This window comes from Prionailurus viverrinus, chromosome D4, assembly GCF_022837055.1.
Source record: "Prionailurus viverrinus isolate Anna chromosome D4, UM_Priviv_1.0, whole genome shotgun sequence".
Lineage (NCBI taxonomy): Eukaryota > Metazoa > Chordata > Mammalia > Carnivora > Felidae > Prionailurus > Prionailurus viverrinus.
Window position 1 is genome coordinate 61357977 of NC_062573.1, and position 20269 is coordinate 61378245.

Sequence of the window (20269 nt, forward strand, 5' to 3'; positions counted from 1 at the left end):
TATGTGCCAGAATCAAAGCCAGCAAGAGAAACAAAGGAAAGTGACAGAATTAAACTCTGTCTTCTATTCCCTTGCATTTCATGGCTGAGTTTATACTCACTTTCATAGCTCGCTGAGTCTTGCTCTGCCCAGAGCCTGCACACGGCATCCTTCCAAGCTCTGCATCTTGCTCCCTTCCGTTCGTGATAATCTCTTTGGTTGCCTGTGTCCTTTTCATTAAATTCATAAATATATAAAAATTGTGTTTCTAACTGCTAAGGCCATCTCCCTCATAGGTTAAATATATCATAGCTATAAGTTCCTTTGGAGAAGTGTAATTGATGTGATATCAGTGACTCCTAGGCTAGGAATTTCAGGTAACTCAATGTGCCTGCAGTTGGAGATATGGATTTTGGAGTAGGCAATTATTTTGAACTTTCTTTCCTTCACAGCCACTAACGCTAGGTAACATTGCCTAGAAGATGAATAGAAAATTTTTAGAATGTTTGTGATTCTGCGCAAGATGGTAATCTTACATGATTGTGCAAAAAGCTGAACCAGGAACTACTTTATCATGGGAAGCAGAACTGGCCATCCAGGTCCTCAGTACAAAACTAAAACACATGGATAAGACACAGTGAAAAGGGACTTACCCAATTATTTGTTTGGGTCCCATTCTCCCATACCCATGTGAACACAGCATTTATTAAAAATTGCCCATCTCCCTTCCAGAAATAAACAATAGCATGATTCATAAGGGAAGAAAAGGCCTGTATGGTATGAAATCATCACGAGGCCGAAGAGATGTCTACAATTTGCCAGAATCGCTGCTGTCAATAAAGAATGTGACTTTCCGAATTTGGATGCTCTCTGCACAATGCCAGTAAGGATGAACACATGACAAGTAGACTTACCTTTTTACCGTAAGCATCATCTGGAGATGGTTTGTAGGTGTGGGATCATTAGAGATCCAGGAGACCCCTACATTTGATAAAGATGATCTAAATAGATCATTAAGAGAGGAACATCACCAGAGAAGGCTGTACCCTAATTAACTACAGTATAACCCAAATCTGTGAACCAATGAAGGCACAGCATGTTGTGTTCTGCGTGAAGCACACATATAACAGGGTTGTGCTGCAGCCGGCAGTACAGGTTTATAAGAGCCGATTGTGAAATACTTGGGAATTCTGTGAGCCGTCGTTAAATTCTGTCGGTGGTTTGAAATCAGCCATCATGCGAGTGTTTATATCACAGAAATTGGCAATTGCTAGAGACTAGGGCTTTTTGTTGGTTAGTGTTGTTTTGCTTTGTTTTCAGAGAGCTAGGTTAGCGGGCTACCACTGCCTAGCGCCGTTGAAGGCAGAGACTGTCAGGAAAGTGTGTGTTTCCATCTTTCACAGAGGTGAGTGTTATTGTGGGGCTGGAATAGCTAGTCAGGCATTTCCCAGAACCTGGACCTAGCATTCCCACAATTCTCTTTGCTCGCTGAGCAATTTGCTGCTTATTTATTTGGTACCAGTAGATGAATTGGTGTTCAGTGGTGTTCTTCAAAGTCCTGGGAATTCTAAGGAGCTCCCTTAGGGGACATCTGGGGAAGGGAGGAGGATTAACATGAGGCTGAGCAGATTTTCATCTATCTGCCACCAGAGCAGATTCATTTTCTTTGTTTTACATACTGGTGCCCCACAAAACAAAAACAAGAACAACAGAAAGCAAACCAACCAACCCGTTGCTTGAAGAAAGCAGACCACTGCTAAAAAAAACTTTTGAAAATAGTAGGCCAGAGCTCTTGGCTCACCAGAAGAGCACATACCTTATTATTAACAAATTACCATTCTGGGAATAATTCAGCCACTTGTGAGTTTGGTTAACATCAACTAGTTTCTCACCAACTGATAAAGTTGGGACCACCAACTGAAAATTCGAATTTCATAATTAGCCACGTGGAAGACAAGACCCATTGATGAGGAATTGCCCTTCTGAGATGTTTCCTGGGGTGGTCAGCACACCATCCTTTCTGATGGCTCCTACTGGAAACTTTCTCTCTGCTACAAGGAAACTGGAAAATGAGTCAATCAGGTGAGCTGGGCTCAATTCATGGGAAGCTTTTACCTTTTAAAATGGGTCCTTTTCTAGGGACGCCTGGGTGGCTCAGTTGGTTAAGCATCCAACTCTCGATTTCGGCTCAGGTCATGATCTCACAGTTCTTGAGTTTGAGCCCTGCGTGGGGCTCTGTGTTGACAACACGGAGCTTGCTTGGGATTCTGTCTGTCTCTCTCTTTCCCCCTCCACTGCTCACACGCTCTCTGCCTCTCAAAATAAATAAATAACAACAACAAAAAAGGATTGTGGCGAGTCCCTTTAAAAATAAATAAATAAATAAATAGAGGTGCCTGGGTGGCTCAGTCAGTTAAGTGTCCGACTCTTGGTTTCGGCTCCAGTCATGATCTTACAGTTTTGTGAATTTGAGCCCTGCGCTGGGGGCCTCCTGCTTGGGATTCTCTCTCTCCCTCTCTGCTCCTTCCCCACTTGTGCCATCTCTGTCTAAATAAATAAATAAATAAATAAATAAAATGGCTCCTCTTTTAATTCCAACAGTGACCTGAGTGTCCTTTATAACACTTCAGAAAATTAAAAAACAGAAAGGTCAAAGTGAAAATCACCTTATCCACCATCCCAAGATAGTAGGTGTTCATACACACACACATATACACCCACTCATACACGCCTTATTTTTTTTTTTTAATTTTTTTTTTCAACGTTTATTTATTTGTGGGACAGAGAGAGACAGAGCATGAACGGGGGAGGGGCAGAGAGAGAGGGAGACACAGAATCGGAAACAGGCTCCAGGCTCCGAGCCATCAGCCCAGAGCCTGACGCGGGGCTCGAACCCACGGACCGCGAGATCGTGACCTGGCTGAAGTCTGACGCTTAACCGACTGCGCCACCCAGGCGCCTCTACACGCCTTATTTTTTGAAAGGGGTTTTTAAATTTGGAGTTCACAATGTAATGTCACTTGGCTGGTCCTCATCGGCTTGATCATCTGTTACACGCGGGTGCAGCTTGATCTTGTCTATATAGAATTCTAAATAGAAGCTAATGTAAAAACCTCAAAAATTCAAAAATCAAGTAGTTATTTCGGTAGGCACTACATGCATATGGTATAATCTACAAGCACAGTATGGCATTCAACAAACTATAGCCTACCAGTTCTCTTCAGAGGCCAACATTGCTATAAATTCCTTGTTTACTTCTTCTGAGATATTCTGGGTATATCTGTCAATTGTAACAGTTAGCTTGAAGAAAGGATTTCTGGTTTCTATGTGAAAGTGGTTTTTTAATTTAGTAGAATCTTTAAAAAAGGTTTTTGGTTTTTGTTATTTTGTTCCTATGCTTTATTCTTTATGGCTAGAGAACGCTTCTCATCTGTGGTCACTACTACTGTTATAATGATCAGAAGTCACGTACCTATGAAGCCTCTATTGTGTGCATGTTGCTTTAAGCGTAACTTCATTTAGAGAATCAGTTATTCTGACTTGGGGGTGGGAGTTGGCAGTTGGTAAGGTGAGAATTGCATAACAATGAAAGTTTTTCCAAATCAGAAGTAAAAAAACCTATTTACGTTTTCTGTAGAGAAAGCTTAAAAGAAAAAAAAAAACCTAGCATATACACATTTAGAATTGAGTAAATGTGTGTTTAGGAAGTCAGTATAGAGGGGTGCCTGATTTTGGCTCAGGTTGTGATCCCAGGTTTGTGAGATTGAGCCCCCCCCCCCCCCACCGCCCCTGCATAAAATACTCACAGGGCACATTCCTTGCTGGAGGTTCTAGGAGGATCCTCTCTGTTGCCTTTTTCAGCTTCTAGAGACCACACACATTTTCCAGCTCACCACCTCTTCTCCTTTTTCAAAGCCAGTAATGTTGCATCTGTCTGAGATATCTTCTGTAATCACATCTTCCTCTGACCGCAGCCAGTAAAGGCTTTCTGTTTTCAAGTTCTCAGGTGATTACATTGGGTTCAGATAATTCAGAACAATCCTGATAATCCGGAATAATCTTCCTATCTCAAGGCCCATAATTTAATCAAGTCTGCAAAATCTCTTTGCCATGTAATGTGATATATTCACAGGTTGTGGGGATTAGAATGTGGACATCTTTGGGGGATCATTATGCCTACCACAGGGACCAAGAGAAGGGAATTCCTAAAGGAAAGGAGCATTCCCTCTGTGCTGTCCTGTGTTTTCTCAGGAAAATCCCAAAATGGGGCCTGAAATGTCTGGCCCTACTTAAGTTGCAATTTTTTTCATTTCTTACAGAAATAATACATTAGCATATTATGACTATTGTTCATCAATAAGGCAGGTCAGAGTCGCTGAGTATTTTCCTGTAAAATATTTTCATGTCTCACTGGTCATCCTTTGGTTGGAATCCCTCTTATTTGTGAATCCCATGTCCTTATTTTTTTGACATGAATTTCTTTATAAATAATCAAGGTATCAGCTTGTCGCTTTGAGTCTCAAACCATGCAAAAGGAAGTTGTAAAGTATTTTTACCAGTATTCCGGAATTAAAGTTGATTGCGTCTGCACAGACTTCACAGTAAGGTCATGAGAAACCCTCAATTTCTCAGGGAGGAATTACAGGTCTAGAATCCTTTGGAAAATTGAGGATTCCCATGACAGAAAGAAGAGTGAAGGCATTACAGACACTACCTAGATATTTTGGGGACGTTGTATATATGACTAGTCGTCTGAGGAAGAAAAAATAATCAAACCTGGCTCACAGATGGGTCTGTTCAATGTGCTAGAACCATCCACAGTTCACAGCTACAGCATTACAGCCCTACTCGGTGGTGATGCCAAAGGACAAGGGTGAAGGAAAATCCTTTCGGTGGGCAGAACTTTTTTTTTACGTTTATTCTTTTATTTTGAGAGAGAGAGAGAGAGAGAGAGAATGGGGGAGGGGAGGAGAGGCAGAGAGAGAGGGAGAAAGAGAGAATCCCAAGCAGGCTCTGTGCTGTCAGCACAGAGCCCGATGTGGGGCTTGAACTCAGGAACTGTGAGTTCATGACCTGAGTTGAAACCAAGAGTCGGAAGCAGTACATTTGGTTGTCCACGTCTGGAGTGAGAGATGGCCAGAAGTATGGGTCTACACACTGCTTCTTGGGCAGTTGCTAGTGGGTCAGGGGCTTGGAAGAAACAGGATTGAAAGATGGGTGACAGGGAAGGGTCACCTCTTAGGGAAGAGGTATGTGGATGAGCCTCTCTAAAAGGTCATAAGCTGCGAAGACATGTGAGATCAACATTCAGGCCCACCACTGGGCATCCACTGCAGAGAAGACTCTTAATTATCAGGTGAACTAAATGATGCTCTCTGGGATGTCAGTCACTTTATCCAGCCATCCCAGGGTTTGCTCAACAGGCCCTGGGACAGAGTGACTGTGGTAGCAGGGACGGAGGCTCAAGAACATGGACTCACCTTCACGGAGGGTGACTTGGCTAATGCTGCTGCTACGTGCCTCATTTGCCAACAGCAAAACATTATGTCCCCTTGGGTGCCTTCTCCAAACACATGGCTTCTACAGGTCATCACCTATAGCACACGGGTAATCACCGATGATCACCAGATGACCACCAGCACCCAGTGGCCAGTAGCTGGCACTCTTTCAGGCAGTGTCATACTGGAGTGTCTCCAGTGAGGCACCTCCCCTTGAATAGCTTTTCCCAGCACCCTGGGTAGTGGATTTCCAGCCATCTCTGTAAGCACAGACAGACCACAGTGACCTCTCAGCCACCCAGTTAGTCACTGCTGGGCTCTCTTCAAGATCTGGCTCTCAAACATGGAGACTGATGCAAACAGGGAATAAATAAGCCCTTTCACTGATCTGATCGGTTATTGTCCAGAGATTTCCATCTCAACATGAGTCAAAGGAATCAAAGTGATGAATCAGGAATCCAAGTCCGGTTGAGTCCCAAGAGGACGAAGGTATCCCCAAATTTCACATATCCTTAAATAGCAAATAACATTTCTTCAAGAAATCATGGAAGTGTATTCATTATGTTTTAAAATAATTCCAGGTGAATTTTTTTTTTATAATTAAAACCTTCCAGGGGTGCCTGGGTGGCTCAGTCAGTTAAGCCTCGGACTCTTGTTTTCAGCTTAGGTCTGATCTCACCTCTTTGTGAGTTCAGCCCTGCATTGGGCTCTGCGCTGGCAACATGGAGCCTACTTGGAATTCTCATTCTCTCTCTCTCCCTCTCTCTCTCTCTCTCTCTCCCTCTGTCTCTGTGTCTCTGCCCCTTCCCTACTTGCACTCTCTCTCCCAAAATAAATAAACTTAAAAAAAATCCAAATCCTTCGTATCTGCATAAAGTCTTGTTTTAAAAGGTGGGCAACACATAAGAGACTCTTAAATATGGAGAACAAACCGAGGGTTACTGGAGGGGTTGTGGGAGGGGGGATGGGCTAAATGGGTAAGGGGCAGTAAGGAATCTACTCCTGAAATCATTGTTGCACTATATGCTAACTAACTTGGATGTAAACTAAAAAAAAATCAAATTAAAAAAACGGTGTTTGTCTACAAGGTTCATTGTGACAGAAGAGATTAATGTATGAATGAGACTTTCTAATGCTTACTCCTGGTTTCAGGCTAATCCAGCCTATTGTGTTCACCTGCTTTAAAGCCAGGTGAACAGTAATTAACATTTGTAAGTGCCTTATGATTTACTGCCTGCTTTGACATATACTCTACCTTTTAATCTACTCACAACTTCAGAGTTAGTTATGACTATAAATTAAGGAATGTTTTAGTTTTTTTTGTTAAAATATTTTATTGTAGAAAATGTAATAAACAGGGAAAGAAAAAGAACAAATTTGAAATGATTTGCACCCCCACTGCCAAGTGATAACTGTTGTTAGAACTTCAAAGTATATTCTAGGATCTAGCATTTGTGGGCTTTGAAGCCTATATAATTTTTGAGGCTCTCTTCTATTTTTTGGATTTCAATTTTTATTTTATCTTTGGTTACATTGCATGCTTACTTTAAAAATGTTTTAAACAGTGCAAAATATATAAAGTGGTAGCACCTACCTCAACTTGTCCTCAAGTAATTCTAGTAAATAGAACGGTCTCTTTCTTAGCAAATAGAATCCTATTTTTCCTGACATAACTTTGATAATGAGAGTGTGAATGCGTGGTCTCTTCTATCATATTGATTAAAAAAAATTTTTTTTAAGGTTTATCTTTGAGAGAGATGGAGAGATAAAGTGTGAATGGGGGAGGGGGAGAGAGAGAGAGAGAGAGAGAGAGAAAGAGAGAGAGAGAGAATCCCAAGCCGGCTCTAGGCTCTGAGCTGTCGGCACAGAGCCCGATGCAGAGCTCAAACTCAACAAACTGAGACATCCTGACCTGAGCCAAAGTCAGACGCTCAGCTGGCTGAGACACTCAGGCGCCCCATCCATGGTATTGATTTTTAAAAAATACAAATGGGCTTATATAATCTATACAGTTCAACAAGTTGCTTTTCTCAATAATAGACATTGAAAAGTTTCTTAAATGTGAAAAAGTGAATTTAGTTTTGACTCTGTTTCTAAATTTCTTCTAATTAATGGTTAGTATTAGGGGAGAGTATCAAGATGACATGACTCATGTGAGCTGAACCCCTGAAATCACAGCCTCCTCACCCCCTCCCCTGTGTTTGGAACGTGCATTCTCCTTGCTTTCCCCACTCCTGGACGCTGCCCTTGAGATAGCTGGTGTTGAGACTTTCTGGGTGGTATCTGTGGCTGAACCCAGTTAAGGCCTTCAAAATTTACGAATTGTCAGATGGCTGCAGAGAGCTCATCTCCTGGCCGCTCAAGACCTACCAATCTGGAGTGGATTGTCCCTCTTTTTTTTTTTTTTTTTTTATCTCTCTGTGCCCTCCACCCTATGATTGGGGGGGCAATGGTGAGGGGGCTTGTTTCAGATTCTACCCACGAAGTTCTGAATAGCTGATATGAAACATTTCTTTAATGTTTTCGAATCAGTTTTTTTTTTTTTTATTATTATTTTTTTTCAACGTTTATTTATTTTTGGGACAGAGAGAGACAGAGCATGAACGGGGGAGGGGCAGAGAGAGAGGGAGACACAGAATCGGAAACAGGCTCCAGGCTCTGAGCTATCAGCCCAGAGCCCGACGTGGGCTCAAACTCCCGGACCACGAGATCGTGACCTGGCTGAAGTCTGACGCTTAACCGACTGCGCCACCCAGGCGCCCCTCGAATCAGTTAGTTATTGATGAGGAAGTCTTTTGGAAATGCTGAACAGTTTTATTAAATAGGAAACAGTGGTACTTCTGGTGTTTATGATTTTTGCTTAAAAAGTTTATTTTATTTTGGTTAGTCAAAACAAAACAAAGAGATGGAGTGCACTGGTTGCGATGTGCACTAGGTGTTGTGTGGAAGTGCTGAGTCACTATGTTGTGCACCTGACGCTAATTGCACACTCGATGTTAACGAACTGGAATTGAAATAAACACTTAAAACAAACACAATTGTCTAAATTGTAGGATTGAGAAGCCGACTTGAAAATGATGGAAAAATTTCTTTTTCTCACACTTGTTGGGAGCCCTCTAAAAGGAAAAAAAATGCAAAATTATAAATATTTATATATAATTCACATATATAAATGTGAATATTTTTGTAGAATGAGTGATTGCAATATCTTGCTGGAAACTTGGGAGACTCAAGTCTTTTTTATTTTCTATGTTAAAATTTTAAAATTTATTTTCATTTATGCATTTTTAAAAATTTAGTATAGTTGACACACAATGTTATAGTCATTGCAGTTATACAAATCAGTTAGTGATTTGACAAGTTTATACATTATGCTATGTTCACCCCATGTGTGGCTACCATTTGTCCCATTACATCACTATTCCAGTATCATTGATGGTATTCTTTATGCCATTACTTTTATTCCCATGGCTTATTCATTCCAGAACTGTAAGCCTGTATCACCCTCTCCCCTTCACACATTTTGCCCATTCCACCATCCCCCTCTCCTCTGGCAACCATTAATTTATTCTCTGTATTTATAGGTGTGATTCTGCTTTTTGATATGGCATTTGTCTTTCTCAGTGTGACTTATTTCCCTTAGCATAATACCCTCTAGATGCATCATGTTATCTTCAATGGCACAGTCTGATCTTTTTTTATGGCTAAGCAATATTCTGTGTGTGCATGTGCGTGCGTGCGTGTGTGTGTGTGTGTGTGTGTGTGACATTTTCCTTATTCATTTGTCTATTGTTAGATACTTAGGTTGGTTCCATATCTTGGCTTTTGTAAATAATGCCGCAACAAAAATATGGGTGCATATATCTTTTTGAATTAGTGTCTTTGTTTTCTTTGGGTAAATACCTAATAGTGGAATTATTGACTCATTCAGTATTCTTATTTTTAATTTTTGAATAACTTCCATACTGTTTTCCACAGTGACTGTACAAATTTACATTCCCACCAACAGTGTATGAGGGTTTGTTTTTCTCCAGAACCTTGCCAACACTTGTTATTTCTTGTCATTTTGATTTTGGCTATTCTAACTGATGTAAGGTGATATCTCTTTGTAGTTTTGATTTGCATTTCCCTGATGATTAGAAAAGATGATTAGCATCTTTTCATGTGTTTATTGGCCTTTTGTCTGTCCTTGGAAAAAATGTATTTAAGTACTCTGCCCATTTTTTAATTGGATTGTTTGTTTTTTTTGGTACTGAGTTCCTTATATATTTTGGATATTAACCTCTTACTGGATATATCATTTACGAATATCTTCTCCCATTCAGTAGGCTATCTTTTTGTTTTGTTAATGGTTTCCTTTGCTGTGCAGAAGCTTTTTATTTTGATATAGTCCCAATAGTTTATTGTTGCTTTGTTTTCCTTGCTTTAGGTGACATATCTAGAAAAATGTGGCTGATGGCAGAGAAATTACTACTTCTGCTCTTTTCTAGGAATTTTATGGTTTCAGGGATTTAATCCATTTTGAGTTTATTTCGTGTATGGTGTTAGAAAGTGGTCCTGTTTTATTCTTTTACAGTTTCTCCAGCACCATTTATTGAAGAGACTGTTTTTCCCCATTGTATATTCTTGCTTCTTTTGTCATAGATTAACTGAAAATAACTGTGAGTTTATTTCTGTAATCTCTATCTGTTCCATTGAACTATGTGTCTATTTTTTGTGTCTATATCATATTTCTTTAATTACTACAGATCTCTAGTATATCTTGAAATCTAGTAACTTCGTTCTTTTTTCTCAGGATTGCTTTGGTTATATGGGGTCTTTTGTGGTTCCATACAAATTTTAGTATTATTTGTTCTAGTTTTGTGAAAAAATGCTGTGGTATTTTGGTAGGGATTGCATTGAATCTGTACGTTGCATGGAAGAATGGATGTTGAATCTTGTCAAATCCTTTTTCTGCATCTATTGAGATGATCAAATGATTTTTAGCCTTTGTTTTGTTGATGTGGTGTATGACATTGCTTGATTTATGAATATTGAATAATCCTTTTATCATGGGAATAACTTCCATGATCATGGTGAATGATTTTTTTAAATGTATTTTTGTATGTGTTTTTCTAATATTTTGTTGAGGATTTTTGCATCTGTGTTCATCAGGGATTTTGGCCTATAGTTTCTTTTTTTGTGGTGTCTTTGTCTGGTTTTCATATCATGGGTAGTGCTGGCCTCATAGAATGTATTGGGAAGCTTTCCTTCCTCTTCTATTTTGAGGAATAGTTTGAGAAGAATAGGTATTAACTCTTATTTAAATGCCTGATGGAGTCCCACTGTCAATTTATCTGGTCCTGGATTTTCATTTTTTTGGTAGTTGTTTGATTACTGATTCAATTTGGTTACTTATAATTGATCTGTTCAGATTTTTTATTTCTTCCTGACTCAGTTTTGGGAAGTTATATATTTGTAGGAATTTATCCCTTTCTTCTAGGTTGTCCCATTTGTTGGCATATGATTTTTTTATAGTATTCTCTTAGAAGCCTTTGTATTTCTGTGGGGTCAGTTGTTACGTTGCCTCTCTCATTTCTGATTTTATTTATTTGGATCCTTTCTCTTTTTTGATGAGTCTGGCTGAGGGCTTATCAATTTTGTTTATCTTTTCGAAGAACCAGCTCTTGGTTTCCTTGATTTTCTCTATTGTGTTTTCAGTCTCTATGACATTTATTTCTTGTCTATATTACTTCCTCCCTTCTACTCACCTTGGGCTTTGTTCTCTTTTTTTAGTTCCTTTAGATGTAAGGTTAGATTGTTTATTCGAGTTTTTTGTTGTCTCTTAATTTGTTTTTAATGTTTATTTGTTATTGAGAGACAGATAGCGTGAGCAGGGGAGGGGGAGAGAGAGGGGGAGACACAGAATCCAAAGCAGGCTCCAGGCTCTGAGCTGTCAGCACAGAGCCCGACGCGGGGCTTGAACTCATAGACCGAGAGATCATGACCTGAGCCGAAGTCGGTTGCCTAACCAACTGAGCCACCCAGGCACTCCTCTTTTTGTTGTCTCTTGACGTAGGCTTATATTACTGTATACTTTCCTCTTAGGACTGCTTTTGCAGTGTCCCAAAGATTTGAACTGTTGTGTTTTCATTGTCATTTGTGTCCATGCATTTTTAAAACTTCTTCTTTGATTAAGTTTTGACCCACTGTTTGTTTAGTATCATGCTTAGTCTTTGTGTGTTTGTATTATTTTTCCGTTTTTTCTTGTGATTTATTTGTAGTTTCATATTGTTGTGATTGGAAAAGGAGCATGGTATGATTTCAGTCTTCTCAAAAATTTTTAAAAGAATTTTTTAATTTTTGAGAGAGAGCACAAAATGGGGAGAGGGGCAGAGGGAGAGAGGGAGAATCTTCAGCAGGCTCCAAGCTCAGCGCAGAGCCTGACACAGGGCTTGATTCCACGACTCTGGGATCATGACCTGAGCTGAAATCAAGAGTTGGTCACTCAAGTGACTGAGACACTCAGGCGCCCCTCAAAAAAAAATTTTTTTTTTCAGGAATAGAACTTAATGATTCATCACTTACATGTAACACTAAGTGCTCATCCTGACAAGTGCCCTCCTTAATGCCCCTTGCCCATTTAGCCCATTCTCCCATCCAACACCTCGCCAGCAACCCTCAGTTTATTCTTGGTAGTTAAGAGTCTCTTATGGTTTGTCTCCCTCTCTGTTTTTATATTATTTTTGCTTCCCTTCCCTTGATTTTTTTTTAAACAATTGATAATCAGTTTATTAAAAAGGTTGATTTAAGCATTTATAATAGTGACTTCAGCCTTGACTCCTGGTTCAATGGAAGTACTCCAAAGATGGAAGTAATTCAAAAAATTTTTTTAATGTTTATTTTTGAGAGAGAGAGAGAGAGAGAGAGAGAGAGAGAGAGAGAGAAAGAACGAGCAGGGGAGGAGCAGAGACAGAGGGAGCGAGAGAACCCCAAGCAGGCTCCAGGCTCTGAAATGTCAGCACAGAGCTCAATGCAGGGCTCAAACCCATGAACCACAAGATCATGACCTGAGCTGAAGTTGGATGCTTAACTGACTGAGCCACCCAGGCACCCCCAGATGGAAGTAATTTGCTTAACAATCTCAGAAGGACTGTGCAAATTGATGAGTTGCTTGTGGATTCTCATCTGAAAACAATCCCAAGTCTTAGAACCTTCACCACAAGGAGTCTTTCCTATAGTGATGCTCAGAGTCTTGGTAGGCATCTGAACTGGTTCTTTCACTTTGAGATTCTTTTCTTTTGCACCTTGTATGAGCAAGTCAGCACATACCTCCTCCAAAGATTTACACTGCAGCTGGTTAGAGGAATTCTACTTTGGTGAATTGCCACCTCTGGATTCACGGATATCTTCCTGCTGACTTTAAAAGCCATGGCTGGGGGCACCTGGGTGCCTCAGTGAGTTAAGCATCCAACTCTTGATTTCAGTTCAGGTCATGATCTCACAGTTCATGGGATTGAGCCCCACAGTGGGCTCTGCACTGACAGCCAGCCTGGAGTCTGCTTGGGATTCTCTTTCTCCCTCTCTCTCTCTGAAAATAAAGAAACTTAAAAAAACAAAAAAACCAAAACCAAAACCAAAGGCTAGGCTGCAGTGTGGCTTTCTGATTGACTTGTTCCTTGGTGAGGCAAACAGCAGGGAGTCAGGAGCAGGGGTGCCCAGAGCTCCACTGTAGCTGTGACCGCCTTTCCTCAAAGACCCAGTCTTCTCTAATTATTGAGGCTCATTTTATGCCCTAATATGTGATCTATTCAATTCAGATCCTTTTAAAATTGGATCTGTTCAGGAAGTTTACCAGAAATGCTTACATAGAAATGCTTCTCGATTGCAATCTGGCTTCTCCTTCATGTCTGGAAAATCCTTTAACTCTCAGCAAACTCAGAACTCAGCGGGCCTTCTTCAGCCTCAAGGTAAATCCATGGCTGTACAGGAGGAGTTAAACCTGTTGCACCCCACGTTAAGAGCACGTTAAGGGCACTTGCTCTAGCACGTTATTATTTAAAAAAATTTTTTAAAAATGTTTATTCATTTTTGAGAGACAGAGGGAGACAAGGCATGAGTGGGGAAGGGGCAGAGAGAGAAGGAGACACAGAACCTGAAGCAGGCTCCAGGCTTTGAGCTGTCAGCACAGAGCCCGATGCGGGGCTCGAACTGACAAACTGCGAGATCATGACCTGAGCCGAAGTCGGACACTCAACCGACTGAGCCACCCAGGCACCCCCCTACCACGTTATTTTTAATGGCTTCCTAGTGATCTATTGCATGGGTGTAAAATATTGTGTTTAATTGGGTGCCTTCTGTTGAGCATGTAAGACAGCTTGGACACCACTCTGGGATGAACATCCTTCTGGCTAAATCTTTGCACATTTTCCTTGTTATTTCCTTAGGATAAATTCCTATGATGAGGCTAAAGGGTATGCCAAATTTTAAAACTTTAAATTTGGCAAGAATATTTAAGTTCCATTTCACAAATAAAGAAAATGAGGGTGCAGTGGTTTACAGATATGGATATTTATTTATTTGTATGGAAGCATAGTTGACATGAAATGTTATTTTCATTCCAGGTGTACAATCTGGTGATGTGGTAATTCTAGAATTGCACAGGGATCAACATGTTACTGTGTAGTCACCATCTGCCCCCATATAAAGTTGTTATAATATTATTACCTATGTTACCTATGCTGCACTTTTCATCCCTGTGATTTAGTTATTTTGTAATGGGAAGTTTGTACCTTTTTTTTTTTTTAAGTTTATTTATTTGATTGTGTGTGTGTGTGTGTGTGTGTGAGAGAGAGAGAGAGAGAGAGAGAGAGAGAGAGAACAGTGGGGGCAGGGTTGAGAGAGAGGGAGAGAGAGAGAGAATCCCAAGCAGGCTCCATGCTCAGTACAGAGCCCAACTCAGTGCCCGAATCACGGACCGTGAGATCATGACCTGAGCTGAAATCAAGAGTCCGACACTTAACTGACTCTGAGCCACTCAGGTGCCCCCTGGAAGTTTGTACCTCCTAATATCCTTCATCTATTTTGCTCATCCCACCCACCTATCTCCCCTCTGGCAATCACCAGTTTATTCTCTGTATTTAAGAATCTCTTTGTTGTTGTTGTTGTTGTTTGTTCATTTGCTTTGTTTTGTCAAATTTCACATATGAGGGAAATCATGCCTTTCTCTTGTCTAGTTACTTCACTTAGCATAATACCCACTATGTCCATCTATGTTGTTGCAAGTAGCAAGATTTCACTTATTTTTTTAATGACTGAGTAACATTCCATTGTCTGTCACATCTTTATACCACATCTTCTTTGTCTATCCATCTATGGATATATTGAACCTTTTAGTTTCACAGAGGGCAGGCAGCTATTAGGTTTTTGTTGAGTGTTATCATTTGCTTATCTCTTCCAAAGATTTCAGGATTGGTCTGGCACATAAGGTGCTTGATAAACTGATGATTGTTGAATAACATAGAATAGCTATAACAATCCTAGAACTCCAGAGGACTGGATATGTCCATGGCTGTTCTAAAGCATATGACTATATAGTTTTGTTACAATGTTTGTTGCATTTTGTATGTTACTCTACTAAAAGTATGGAGGCAGGAAAATCAACAGAAGAGGAGGAGAAAGAGATAGCTGGGCTCCACTGCTCATCTTTCTTTCTCTGCCTAGTCCAGAGTTAAAAAAAAACCAAACAAACAAAAAACAAAAAACAACCCCAAACATTTACTGATACCTAAAGGTGCTGACTAGACTGATTTGAGGAATCAGAGTTAAGTGAATATTATTATGTGATCAGACTGATCTACATCACACAATTATTTGTATTTAGTTTTATGTATCATAACAGTGTTGAGGAAACTGTTTAAAATAGTGGAAAAGAGTGACAGGGAATGGCTTGGCCCTTTCCCTAGTTGTGTGGTTTAATCCACTAGATCTGTGTCCTGGCCATCAAACCACACTAATGATGCTTTGCTAAAGTGGGATTCAAATTCTATATACACACACACTTACATTTATTTCTATATCTTTATATATTGAAGGTTGATTCATTTAGGAAGATGCTCTTTTAATAAAGTTTTATGTGTGTTATATATAATGTCTGTAAAATGTTAAATATTCTTAGGTAATTGTAATTAGGTGTTGTTAGATATGCTTTTCAGTCTGGGTGGTTTGGGGTGGTTCTTGTTTTAAAATTCCTTAAAATACTGTAATCTACCTTTCAGTGCTCACAGCCAGGGAAATTATGGCATTTCTGAAATGGCAATCTCTCGTTAAAGACTCTGCCAAGGGCAAACTGCAAGAAGCAGGTGTTGTGCACCTTGGATTACCTTTTGAACTGCCTTCACAACTGTTTAATTTTGTTGAAACATGATGATAAGAAAACAAAGCAAAAATTTCACAGGTCTCAATTTATTTCTCTACCTGGTTGTAATAATTTTGCATTCTGTAGCAGCTAGCATAAACAGCAGCAAACATGATCCATGCTCTTGGAAAAAAAGTAAATGTCAAGTATTTATTAAGAATCTATTACAGTGGCTTTACGGGCAGTCAAAACAGAAGGGGGTGAATCAGTATTCAATCTTTCTGACACATCACTTTGGCTCTGATTAAAAAAACGCTGTCTTTGCCTTTAGTGGCCAATTTAACATTACCATTTTCGTGACTATACGTAGCCACATTACGAAAAAGCAAAAAATAAATCAGCTTGCTATTTTTTTCACTGCAGCTCTAGGCATCTAATTTATTGAGGTTTGGCCACAAGGTGCAATTTCCTTGTGTTCTGGAGCCCAGCTGTCTCTTTATAGACTCTCCTCGAGGTCAGGAAAGGGCTGAGCTTTCCAGTGGTGGGTGCCCAGGGACTAGAGCACCCCCCCGCCCCCCCCCCCCCCCCCCCCCCGCGCCACACTGGGGAGTTAACCGCTCGTCCATAGCAGCTAACAGCCTTCTAAGAGCAGAGTGATTGATGGTAGTGGGGTGGGCGCTGGCTTAGCTCCGGAGAAAGGCGGGCCGCTCTAATTGGGAGCGTACAGGAAGGTGAATTGCAGAGAGTGGGGAGCCGCCCGCCTACCGGTTCGGTTCGGTTGGGTTGGACGCTCGCTGCAGGGTCTGGGCCTGCAGCGCGCGTGCAACCCTCCTCCCCAAACCCCTGCCGCGCCTACCCCGCAGCACAGCACCTAACGCCGGCACACGCGCCCCGCCCTCCCTCCTGCGCACGCTCGCTCCTTACCCACGCGCGCTCCCTGAGTCCCAACCCCGTTCCGGCCCGCGCGTGCCCCACCCTCCTCCCTAGCGCGTGCCCCACCCTCCTCCCCAGCGCGTGCCCCACCCTCCTCCCTAGCGCGTGCCCCACGCGGCCCGCGCGCACGCGCATTCCGTCCTCCCTGCCGCCCGGCGCGCGCGAGCCTTCGGGCCCAGGGCGTGCGGTGGGCGGGGCGCCGCGCTGACGTTGCCCGGGATGCGGGCAGGTTCCGCCGCCGCCGCCACCGCCGCCGCCACCGCCGCCTCCGCCTCGCCTGCCACCGGGGTTTGTATGAAAACACCGGGCGGCGGGCGGCGAGAATTCCGCCGTGCTCCCAGAGAGCAGCTGCCGGCGCTGCGGATGCCGAGCTGGTGCCGCGGCTCTGCCCAGTCCCGCCAGCGCCCCATCCTGAGCCGGTGAGCGCCCCGCCGCCGTCCGCACGTCCGGGCCGGCCGCCCCTCGGCCGCTGCTTGCCCGCCCGTCCGCCTTCCCTCTGCAGTCCCCCGGCCACCCAGTCCCGGGGGCGGGAGAAGCCGGGAGGAGCGACCCCGCGCCCGCCGCGGTCTGCGTCCTGGGATCCTTCCGCCCCTCACCTGACAGGTTGTGTAACGTGTGTCTTTCGGGGCGAGTGGACCGGAGCTGGAGGGAGGAAAACCCCTGATGGTTTGGGGCTTTGGCTGGCTTCTGGAAAGCGCCCCACGCCGCCCCCACCCGCGACACTCGGTGAACCCCCGCCTCAATCCCCGGCGGAGGGTCTCCGACGCGGTTTTCGGGCACAGGCGGCCCCCGTGCCCTGCCCTTTTTCTGGGGCTGGGGTGCAGCGCGGAGCCGAGCTGGGGGGCGGCGGGCCGGGGACGGGCACGCGCCCCGCCTCCCCCACCCACCCCGGCACACACCTTGCTTCGCGGTGGGCTTGGTGTGTGGTGTGACTTTGGCGGTGGCCAGGGTTGCTTCGTGTCAGGTTGGTTGGCCTGAAGTGTGTTCTCCGTTTACAACTTGTCGCCTTTTGGGTTTGATATGAGCCTGAATGAGATCGCTCTAGATGACAGTGCAGAGTTTCCTTACAGCCTGCCTTCCTGAGTGAGTTGCGGGTTCTTCGTTGCAAGTACTGGAGGACTCCTGCAACCCCGTCTACATGGTTTCCCCTTGTGCCGGTTAAGCCTCTTACTAGGACCAGTGCAATTTTGAATCGGCTGGTTTCCTGGGCATTTACCCATTATAGAATGGAGTTTTTATACATCTTAGCGTAATCGATATGAATGTTGATCATTTAAAGGCCACTTCTTGTTTTGATACAGATTGCTCAATCAAGGGCTTAAAGGTCCAGCACTGCTGATGACCTAATACATTGTAACACTGAGGGGATTTTTTTTTTTTTTTTGGCAGTATTAATTCCTTGTAGGTGTTTTGTTTTTCTTCAGGTGTTGAAAATTGTAGCAGTGTTTAATTGTAATGCACGACAATTTGTAGTTAGAAAGGACTGAACAGCTTTCTTTATCACTCATTTTCACTTACTTTGATGCCTGTGTTGTAATCTTTATGTAAATCCAGCTAGTAACCTGAACTCTTATTATAAACTGTCTTTTTTCCTGAGAAAACTAGAAAGTTACTTTTGCAATTTTACAGTGAAATGTTTTCAGTTCAGTATGCCAAAAAAAATAGTAGTTTATTTAAGGCACTTTAAATGGTAGTATTTTAAAACATGTGCCAAAATACTAATGAAAACCAGACAAAACCCTGGAAGATCTGTAAGCATTTCCTATAATGGCTGTGATTAGTCCTGTAATTGCTGTGAGATAGGGATGTCTTATCTACGCCTTATTTTCTTATTGTAATATGACTTGTTTAATTCCCATTCCACCTCGCTTGAGTTAAATTCCGCAATGAAGTTATAGGTTCATTTTTAATGACCTCAAAAATCTGCCTTGAATTAATTGCTTCCACACTTACTGAGAACTGCAGTCTCATTCTGAACTTTGTAATGAAGGGGGTAGACTTAGAGTTCCTCTTGTTACTAGCCAACACTGCAAAAACATTTAAATGTTTTAATGTAACCTAAGCTTTTGTAGAAGCAATTTTTATAAATCTTTTCCCGTTGACTTGAATTGAGGCATTATTACTTTTTGGAGCAGTCTAGCAAGACTCCTTTTATAATAATGGTTATCTCTGACAGAGGGAAAAGAGACCCAAATGTGAAATTACCCAATTTGTATTAGATTCTACATTTTGGAATTTTTAGTAAATCTCCACAGTATTCACCTTCCAAAATGTATTCTTGCTTAAAGTCCCCAAGTACCTGAAGTTGAACAGTGTATCAGTAGTAATGGATGAAATTGTCAGAGGGCTCTTCAAATTGGGAGCCTCCCTTAGGCAGTTGCTCTTGGTGACAACAACAGAAGTTTAGAGTGGGCACCGAATTTTAAATTTTATATATTACTGTAGGTTATAGGGTCTGTGTACTGTAATGCAGTGGCTGAGGAGTTGGGCTTTAGGACTGGCTTTGAATCCTGGCTTTGCCTGAGGCAAGTTATTTATCCTCCTTGTGCTTCAGTTTTCTCTGTTCCAAAAATGGGGTAATAATGGTTATATCCTTAAGATCTTGAATATTAAACGAGTTAATACGCATAGAGTGCTTAACCCACAGTGCCTGGCACATAGTAATTGCTCAGTAAATATTACTGCTACTGCTTTTTCTCACTCTTCCAAGGGGTTTAGTAAGCTCAAGAAGGACTTTAGGCTGATGGAGCATGATCACTGTAGAATCATTCCACTGTGACCCATTGACTCCTTTGGGGCTAAATGACAGCTTAGTCTCACTGTCCCGCCTTGGAAGCATGTAATTTAGTTTTAAATAGAACAGCTAGACCCTGAAAGCTGGGTGTGCTGAGATGCTGCTGGAGAGGTGCTGAAGTATCCATGTTTGTCCCTTCTGACAGAACTTTGGATTGTCTCCCTTATGGTGGTGGTGACTGCTATTTTAATCACCTGTTTTTGACTTGTGTTTCTTTGACTGTCATGTGCTTCTATCAAAAATACTATGTATCAAATTGTTACTGGGTTTACAGGAGTTTATCTGATCAAGATATTGCACATTCTGTTGTTTTTTTCTTCATTGGTGTTACAGAGTGAGGTTAGTTATGATTGGACATTGTACCTTTTCAGCTTTCATGTAATTTTGCTAGGAAAGTTTTTTTCTAATTAATGACTTTATGTACTTCTTGTTTTTCTTGGTTTGCAGGGATCTGATGTTAATACTCAGTTGTTTAAATCAGTTTTCAAACTTTTGATTTTAGTACCCTTTTACATTCTTAAAAATTATTGCACACCCCAAAGACCTTTTGTGGATTATGTCTGTATTTATTATATTATAAATTAAAGAGAAATGTACAACTTTTATTAATTCACTTAAATATGATAATATCTTAATATAAGCATATTTTTTTTTTAATTTTTTTTTTTAACGTTTATTTATTTTGGGGACAGAGAGAGACAGAGCATGAATGGGGGAGGGACAGAGAGA

General features: G+C 41.8%; 1 protein-coding gene across 5 annotated transcripts in view; it reads left to right on the forward strand.

Moving 5' to 3' along the window:
* Nucleotides 1-16965: 16965 nt before the first annotated feature.
* Nucleotides 16966-20269, forward strand: part of AGTPBP1 (ATP/GTP binding carboxypeptidase 1) — a 166005-nt gene continuing 162701 nt past the window's right edge. The window contains exon 1 of one of the 5 annotated variants that reach the window (XM_047829664.1): nt 16966-17165. In XM_047829664.1, coding sequence (XP_047685620.1) covers nt 16966-17165 — 200 coding nt within the window. The other 4 variants (XM_047829657.1, XM_047829662.1, XM_047829656.1 and 1 more) reach the window with 4 other exon arrangements.